The sequence below is a fragment of the Malurus melanocephalus genome, unplaced genomic scaffold (genome assembly GCF_030028575.1).
Source record: "Malurus melanocephalus ecotype Western Australia unplaced genomic scaffold, MMel_1.1 scaffold_1972, whole genome shotgun sequence".
In the NCBI taxonomy this organism is placed as follows: Eukaryota; Metazoa; Chordata; class Aves; order Passeriformes; family Maluridae; genus Malurus; species Malurus melanocephalus.
In genome coordinates this window covers 1-7,960 of record NW_026625204.1, presented here as the reverse complement: position 1 = coordinate 7,960, position 7,960 = coordinate 1, and the positions used below count along the sequence as shown (strand labels likewise).

Here is a 7,960-nt window from a genome sequence, read left to right as displayed (position 1 = left end):
GGGTTCACCAGGGCAGCTTCTCTCTCCCAGTGAAGAACCTCCCACCCTCCTGGGGCTGCCTTTGAAACCCAGGGTTCAGCAGGGCAGCTTCTCTCTCCCAGTGAAGAACCCCCATCCTCCTTTCAAACCCAGGGTTCAGCAGGGCAGCTTCTCTCTCCCAGGGCCGCACACCTGAGCTGTGCAGGGCCCTGAATGGTCACGCCAAGCCCCCTCCCAGCACAGCAGGATCTGACACACGACAAGAACAAGCTCGGTAACTTTGGCAAGTTGGCTTTTTATGCAGTTTTTTCCAATTGCAGTTCCAAGAATGTCCATCAGTGACAAACGAGGTACTTCACACAGGAAATGGGAACTCTTTTATTTCAATTAATATGTTCTTGGGTTCCATTCAGGACAGCAGGAAGGCCCAGCTCAAATCTCTCAAACAAAGAACTGCTGGAGCTGGCCCACATGATTAAAGAGCAGCTGATCTTAATTTTCACTGAAGTCACCAAATGATGTTTAACTATTCCGCATATAATTTTTGCTTATATAATAATTCAGTATATAATGCACTGTTTGACTCTGCCATAGATTTCGAAAAATATACAAACCTGTTTTAACCACGTTAGAGAGATCTGAYAGACAGCTATCAATTAACTCAACAATATCAGACGCTCCTATAACTTCATTTTTAAACTACAAAAAGAACATAAATTCATATAAAATACAACAGATTAAACAAACTTCTCTTTTTCTCCCGAGGGAAAAAAAAATTAGGTATCAACTCAATTTGCCGTCGTGTGAAACATGAATATAAAATAAGTTACCATTAGTAATGCCTGCATTGCTGAGCTCTGAACTGGTCGAATGAAGTCTTAAAAAAACTATACAGTATTATTGCACGAGTGGCTGTGCAGTGCGGAGCAGTCAGCACCGAAACCAAGCCCATTGAGTGTTTGTCCAGGAGGCTGAGCGTGGCWGCGAGAGAGGCGTCCAGCCTGCACCAACAGCGGCTGTCTTGAGTGCAGGCCTTCATGGGTCTGCGCCACGCGGCCCGGGAACACCACCCAATGCCTGTGGGGAGACAGGGGGAACAGCTGGACACAGCTGGAGACAGCTGGGAACAGCACTGCAGCACAGGAGCACAGCAGGACTGAGCCAGGGATACACCCACACTGAGCCAGGGATACACCTGCACTGGGCCCGGGAACACCACCCAATGCCTGTGGAGAGACAGGGGTGACACTGGGAACAGCTGGACACAGCTGGGAACAGCCCTGCTCCACAGCAGCACAGCAGGACTGAGCCAGGGACACACCCACACTGAGCCAGGGATACACCTGCACTGGGCCCAGGAACACCATCCAATGCCTGTGGAGAGACACCCGGGTTAAAGCTGGGAACAGCTGGGAACAGCTCTGCTGCACAGGAGCACAGCAGGACTGAGCCAGGGTCACACCTGTACTGGGCCCGGGAACACCATCCAATGCCTGTGGAGAGACACCCGGGTTAAAGCTGGGAACAGCTGGGAACAGCTCTGCTGCACAGGAGCACAGCAGGACTGAGCCAGGGTCACACCCACACTGGGCCCAGGAACCACCACCCAATGCCTGTGGAGAGACAGGGGGAACAGCTGGAACAGATGGAAACAGCTGGGAACAGCCCTGCAGCACAGGAGCACAGCAGGACTGAGCCAGGGTCACACCTGTACTGGGCCCGGGAACACCATCCAATGCCTGTGGAGAGACACCCGGGTTAAAGCTGGGAACAGCTGGGAACAGCTCTGCTGCACAGGAGCACAGCAGGACTGAGCCAGGGTCACACCTGTACTGGGCCCGGGAACACCATCCAATGCCTGTGGAGAGACACCCGGGTTAAAGCTGGGAACAGCTGGGAACAGCTCTGCTGCACAGGAGCACAGCAGGACTGAGCCAGGGTCACACCCACACTGGGCCCAGGAACCACCACCCAATGCCTGTGGGGAGACAGGGGGAACAGCTGGAACAGATGGGAACAGCTGGGAACAGCCCTGCTCACAGGAAACAGCTGGGAACAGCCCTGCTCCACAGCAGCACAGCAGGACTGAGCCAGGGACACACCCACACTGAGCCAGGGATACACCTGCACTGGGCCCAGGAACACCATCCAATGCCTGTGGAGAGACACCCGGGTTAAAGCTGGGAACAGCTGGGAACAGCTCTGCTGCACAGGAGCACAGCAGGACTGAGCCAGGGTCACACCCACACTGGGCCCAGGAACCACCACCCAATGCCTGTGGAGAGACAGGGGGAACAGCTGGAACAGATGGAAACAGCTGGGAACAGCCCTGCAGTACAGCAGCACAGCAGGACTGAGCCAGGGTCACACCTGCACTGGGCCCGGGAACACCACCCAATGCCTGTGGGGAGACAGGGGGAACAGCTGGAACAGATGGGAACAGCTGGGAACAGCCCTGCTCACAGGAAACAGCTGGGAACAGCCCTGCTCCACAGCAGCACAGCAGGACTGAGCCAGGGTCACACCTGCACTGGGCCCGGGAACACCACCCAATGCCTGTGGGGAGACAGGGGGAACAGCTGGGGACAGCTGGGAACAGCTGGAGACATCTGGGAACAGCTGGGAACAGCTGGAGACATCTGGGAACAGCTGGGAACAGCTCTGCTGCACAACAGGACTGAGCCAGGGACACACCTGCACTGGGACAGTGACACACCCGCACTGAGCCCGAGTCACACCCACACCGAGCCTGCTGCACACCCGCACTGGGCCAGGGTCACACCCACACTGGGCCCGAGTCACACCCACACTGGGCCAGGGTCACACCCACACCGAGCCTGCTGCACACCCGCACTGGGACAGGGACACACCCACACTGGGCCAGGGTCACACCCACACTGAGCCAGGGTCACACCCGCACTGGGCCAGGGTCACACCCACACCGAGCCTGCTGCACACCCGCACTGGGCCAGCCCCACATGGGGAATCGTAAGCTCTGTGTTTTGAAAGCCACAGGTGACACGGGAACAGGGAATTGGTTTGTCACACAATACCTACAGAATGTGAACCCTGTGCYACCAACAGCCGTGCAGCTTTTGCAGAGAGGCAGTATGGGAACAGAATCAGGACAGGGTTCTGCTCTCCAGGGTTACACAAGAACAGGACAGCATCCCATTCCTCAGGCTGGGCAACTGAACTGGGTTCAAAGCCAGGGAGACCTAAATGCCCTGCACACAGCCTGTGCCACGGCTCAAAACACAGCCTGGTTCTGATCTCTGCACCACACACCTGACACCAGGCCTTCTGCATGCACTTCTCCTGCCATCCTCATGCAATGCCTGCTCGGAGACAGGCACAATAACCACAACCCAAACCTGCTATCCTAATGGAATGCCAGCTCTGAGACAGGCACAATAACCACAACCCAAACCTGCCATCCTTTCTCATGGAATGCCTGCCCTGAGACAGGCACAATAACCACAACCCAAACCTGCTATCCTAATGGAATGCCAGCTCTGAGACACACACAACCCAAACCTGCTATCCTAATGGAATGCCAGCTCTGAGACAGGCACAATAACCACAACCCAAACCTGCCATCCTTTCTCATGGAATGCCTGCCCTGAGACAGGCACAATAACCCAGATCTGCCCAGCCAAAGAGCCTCTGTGACACCACACAGCAGTTTAACACTGGGAGCAGGATCTCCATGACAACATTGACACAATCCAGTGTGCCCATTTCAGCGGGCAAACACTGGTGACTGGAGACACTTACGAGAAGTTTCAGTGCTGCTCGATGGGGCTATGATCGATGGTGGGGCATTGACTCCATGTGCACATTGAGCTTCATCTCGTTATCAAGGATCTGTACGAGCTGCTGCATGGAAGGGAGGTGGCCAGACTCCAGCTTGGACCACACTGGGACATCTGGCACAGAACACACAGAGGAGAGAAAAGCACTGTTACAATGGGCACAGCAGAAAACAGTTACAGCTGGTGAAAACACAGAACTGAAAAGCTCCAGGAAGCTGTGTGAATTGGTACTGATCTGTGTTGAGGAAAAAATCTAAATCAACAATGCTTCCAAGCTCTGGCCAYGCTAAACCCCAGCCCAACTGGGACACCAGAGTATCTAATGCTATAATTTAGAAATGTATCATACGGATGGAGAGTATCTGACATCTGTACAAACTGCTTTATAGSACTCCTATGATTTCCATCATTTATTGCAACAGACAACATCTGAAGATGCAGATGGATGGCAATTTGTACATTATCCCATTTGGGACACAAATTTCCTGTCACCATCCCTCATTCTCCCCAGCCCACAGCTCTCCCGTGTGTCATGTCAAACATAAGATCCTCTCAAGGAAAGTCTCTGCTCACCATTCAGAGTGATTTCAAAAGCCCCCGTGGACATGCACTGGTTCTCTATCATGTTGCTCAGGAAGAAGACCATCATGCAGGCGTACACCTGGAAGGGAACASAGATCCACACACAGCTCAGTCGTGTCAGCCACACCTGCTGCTGTTCACCCTCAGTGACACGGGAACACAACCATTCCCAGGCACAGTCTGTCACTGTCACAGCAATCTCGGGATCACAGAGCCAGGGGCCCAGCCACAAACAGCACAGCCAGGCAAGTCACACACACAGAGGAACCAACCTTCCTGCACAGGAACCACCACCCCTGTCACACAGGAACCAACCCTCTCACACGGGAACCACCAACCCTGTCACACAGGAACCACCAACCCTCCTGCACAGGAACCACCAACCCTCCTGCACATCCCCATCTGCACAGCCCTTCACCAGGAGGAAAGGACAGCGTGTTCAGCTCCTCCCTCAGTGCCAGCACCTTTTCCCTGTCACTGCAATGCCACAGACCCTGGCACAGAACAGCAGCCAGCACACAGCCAGCCCAGCCTGGCACGGTGATGGCCACTGAATTCARCTGGAAATATCACAGCTTCTGGGCATTCAGAGTGGCACTGAAAGAGCCAGGGCACYGGGCAGCTCAGCAGCAAGCTCTGTAAATTACTGTAGTTAGTGGAATAAATCTGCAATAAGGTCACTCTAAATCAGGGCAGAACACCCTGAATCTGCTGGAATCATCAGTACAATGTCACACCAGAGTCTGCTCCGCAAAAACATCCACAACATTTCAACTTCATTTTTCTAATGGAAGCATCAACTGCAAAACAGTTATGAAAYAATAGAGAAGCTGTAATTGTAACATCAACAACACCGGCTTAAAATGCTACTCCTGAGTGCTAAAAAGCAGAAACCCCTTCTCTCATCTCTGCCAGCACATTCACCTCAGCTGCCCCTGTGCAGCAGAAGCAGCTCGGGAAGAGATCACAGAATCACACCTGGGTCTGTCAAAAGCACAAAGCACAACTGGTAAGGATTGTTCTACASTAAGGCTGCAGCACATAACTGCAAATCAGTCAGAACACAGGGGTTCATGAAGTGCCTCTGACACTGCCCTGTCACACTAGAAGAAGGTACATCCCTTACCTTGTTTTCCTGGCCCCACTGCCAGATGCTTGGCGCTTGCATGCCAAAGAAAGCGAACGGGTCCTTGCCAACGATGATTAAGCCAATTAATACTAGTTTGAAGACAGACAGGAAGGATGCTATGTGCCTGTTGGAGACAACACGCACCGGTGACTGAGAGGGTCAGTTCCTACTTCCCTTCCCTTCCCTTCCCTACATAACCGTAATTCACCTCACTACTATTTTGACAGTGTACAGTCAAACGTTTCAGGAGAAGTACAAAACTTCCCAAGTTTTGTAAAAAAAACCCAAAGCAAATCAAATCAACGTAACAAAAGAGCAACACACATTAACACCACCCCCAACGAGGCCTTGCTCTCACACAGCATCCCAGAAAGRCACCTTCTTGTACACCACAGATCCTCTGCTCCTCAGCAGGCCTCAAACAGGAATGTGATCCCAAATTATCCATGTCTGAATTGGATAATATATTCAGCTTCTAAAGAGGCTGCTCCATATGACAGACACATATAAATGACATTCTTGTGCAGCATTTCCCCGTGCTGCAGAGCTCCCCACAGGCAGCCCACACGGAGGCACCGTGCCCTGCAGCCTCCCACCACCRCAACCCTGCCAGAAATGAGGCCACCAGAAATGAGTGTTCCAGGAGCCACCCAGTACCGATGGCATCACCTCCAGCGTGGGCACACTGCCTTAGCTAACAGCAASAACGCTCTTTTCATCTTTTCCTGAATTTCCTTTGCCTTTCCCCCCACAGCTGCAGCAAAGGCCACCCCTGAGGTGAGCTCTGCCTGATCCATGTTCAAAATGAACTTTCTGTTCCTCCGTGTCCTTAACCCATTACAGGGATCTGTCACTAAGTGCATAAACCTGCGCAACAAGCTGAATTTGTGTCCAGACACAGCATGCAGAAAATTTACTGTGACAAAAAAAGCTATGTAATTTATTTTACATTGGATATGACAGGCCTCATCATACAGCTATCCAGATAGTGATATTTGTATGGAAAACTAGGGCAGCCAGTTTTTTAGGTAGAAAATCACCATGCTTGTACATAACTGCAATAGGAAATCCCTCAAGTTTTCATTTTCAGTATTATTTCAGTGTAAATGCATGTTCGTTTTCAGTACTGTTTCAGTGCAAATGCATGTTCATTTTCAGTATTATTTCAGTGTAAATACACATTCGTTTTCAGTACTATTTCAGTGTAAATACACATTCGTTTTCAGTACTATTTCAGTGTAAATGCATGTTTTCATTTTCTGTACTATTTCAGTGTAAATGCATGTTTTCATTTTCTGTACTATTTCAGTGTAAATGCATGTTCGTTTTCAGTATTATTTCAGTGTAAATGCACATGTTCGTTTTCAGTATTATTTCAGTGTAAATGCATGTTCGTTTTCAGTATTTTTTCAGTGTAAACAGTGATTTTATATGCTAATAATTTTTAGTTTATCACTGGAAGGCAGACAGACAGCACACACTCACCTATAGATGGGTTGAGGAAGGTAGTTCTCCCCCTCGATGCGGATGTCTGGGTACCGCTGGCTGATGACCCGCATGTACTCCTCAAACACCCGCCTGTAGCCTCAGGAGACACTGAACACAGACACCATTGTCAGCACAGCTCCAGGGACGGCTGCCACAGTCACTGCACAGCACCACTCATCCTGCTTAGAACCGCTTCAAGTTACAACAGAACTAAATTCTTTTATGGCACAGAGAAAAACTGATCTGTAGTGAAATCACACATCACGGYACGGGTTTGCTCCACGTCCCAGCAGAGACACAGAACCATGAAAACATCCACCGAGCAYCAAATCACCTGCCTTCCCTGGGAAAATCCGTTAAGTTAGGATTAATTTAGGAACTCGGTGTAGGCAGCCCCTTGCTCTGTGCCAAAAGAACTCCACAGAGAGTCTGAATCCCTCTGTGGGACCGCCCAGACAGGTAATGTCGCTCACTCCCAGCCACCCCTGTGCCAGCACGACACGGGAACCACAGCAATTAAAATAATCCAAACTGTCCTGTGTCTCGCCTTTTCATTTAGCAATTAAAATAATCCCGAGCTGTCCTCCGCCTCGCCTTTTTATTTAGTAACTAAAATAATCCCAAACTATCCTCCGCCTCGCCTTTTAGCTGCTGCCTCTTAAAACTGCGGTAAAGCAGCAGGCACAGTAAATTTAGCATTTTCCACGGATCATTCTGCGGTGCCTCACAGATCAGCAGGGCCACACAATGCGGTGCCGAGCGCTCCGGGCCCGTTGAGTTTTTCCACCCCACAAAAAGGCTCCGTGCCCGCGATTGCCTCAGCCGTGCTCGGAGCTGCTGACAGCACCGGGAACACCCCCGGRACGGTGCAAAGGTTCCCGAGCGCCCGACTGCACCTGCAGCACAGCACAGAACCACAGCCTTTGCTTCGCTAAGACAACAACTCTTCCTAAACCTTAGCCCCGCA

At 51.3% G+C, this 7,960-nt stretch overlaps 2 protein-coding genes across 3 annotated transcripts in view; one reads left to right on the top strand and one right to left on the bottom strand.

Moving 5' to 3' along the window:
• ERICH6 (glutamate rich 6) overlaps positions 1-257 on the top strand; it is an 8,582-nt gene extending 8,325 nt beyond the window's left edge. The window contains exon 9 of the mRNA XM_057388466.1: positions 162-257. Coding sequence (XP_057244449.1) covers positions 162-257 — 96 coding nt within the window. The remainder of the gene's footprint in view (positions 1-161) is intronic.
• Positions 254-7,123, bottom strand: SELENOT (selenoprotein T). 2 transcript variants are annotated; one of them, XM_057388467.1, is made up of 5 exons: positions 6,991-7,123; positions 5,503-5,629; positions 4,368-4,455; positions 3,757-3,908; positions 254-1,056 (listed from the first exon to the last, which is right to left on the bottom strand). In XM_057388467.1, the coding sequence occupies exons 1-4, from the start codon at positions 7,062-7,064 to the stop codon at positions 3,784-3,786; spliced, it is 414 nt and encodes a 137-aa protein (XP_057244450.1). In that variant the 5' UTR covers positions 7,065-7,123; the 3' UTR covers positions 254-1,056; positions 3,757-3,783. The 2 variants fall into 2 exon arrangements, with proteins under 2 accessions (XP_057244450.1, XP_057244451.1); XM_057388468.1 differs by lacking the exon at positions 254-1,056 and adding an exon at positions 2,469-2,535.
• Positions 7,124-7,960: the final 837 nt, after the last annotated feature.

Coding starts and splice junctions, on each gene's coding strand:
- SELENOT (XM_057388467.1), bottom strand. CDS start 7,064: ATGCGGGTCATCAGCCAGCGGTACCCAGACATCCGCATCGAGGGGGAG. Junction 4,456..5,502: donor AGTGGGGCCAGGAAAACAAG/GTAAGGGATGTA, acceptor GTTCCCTTCCAG/GTGTACGCCTGCATGATGGT. Junction 3,909..4,367: donor TTTTGAAATCACTCTGAATG/GTGAGCAGAGAC, acceptor GTTCTGTGCCAG/ATGTCCCAGTGTGGTCCAAG.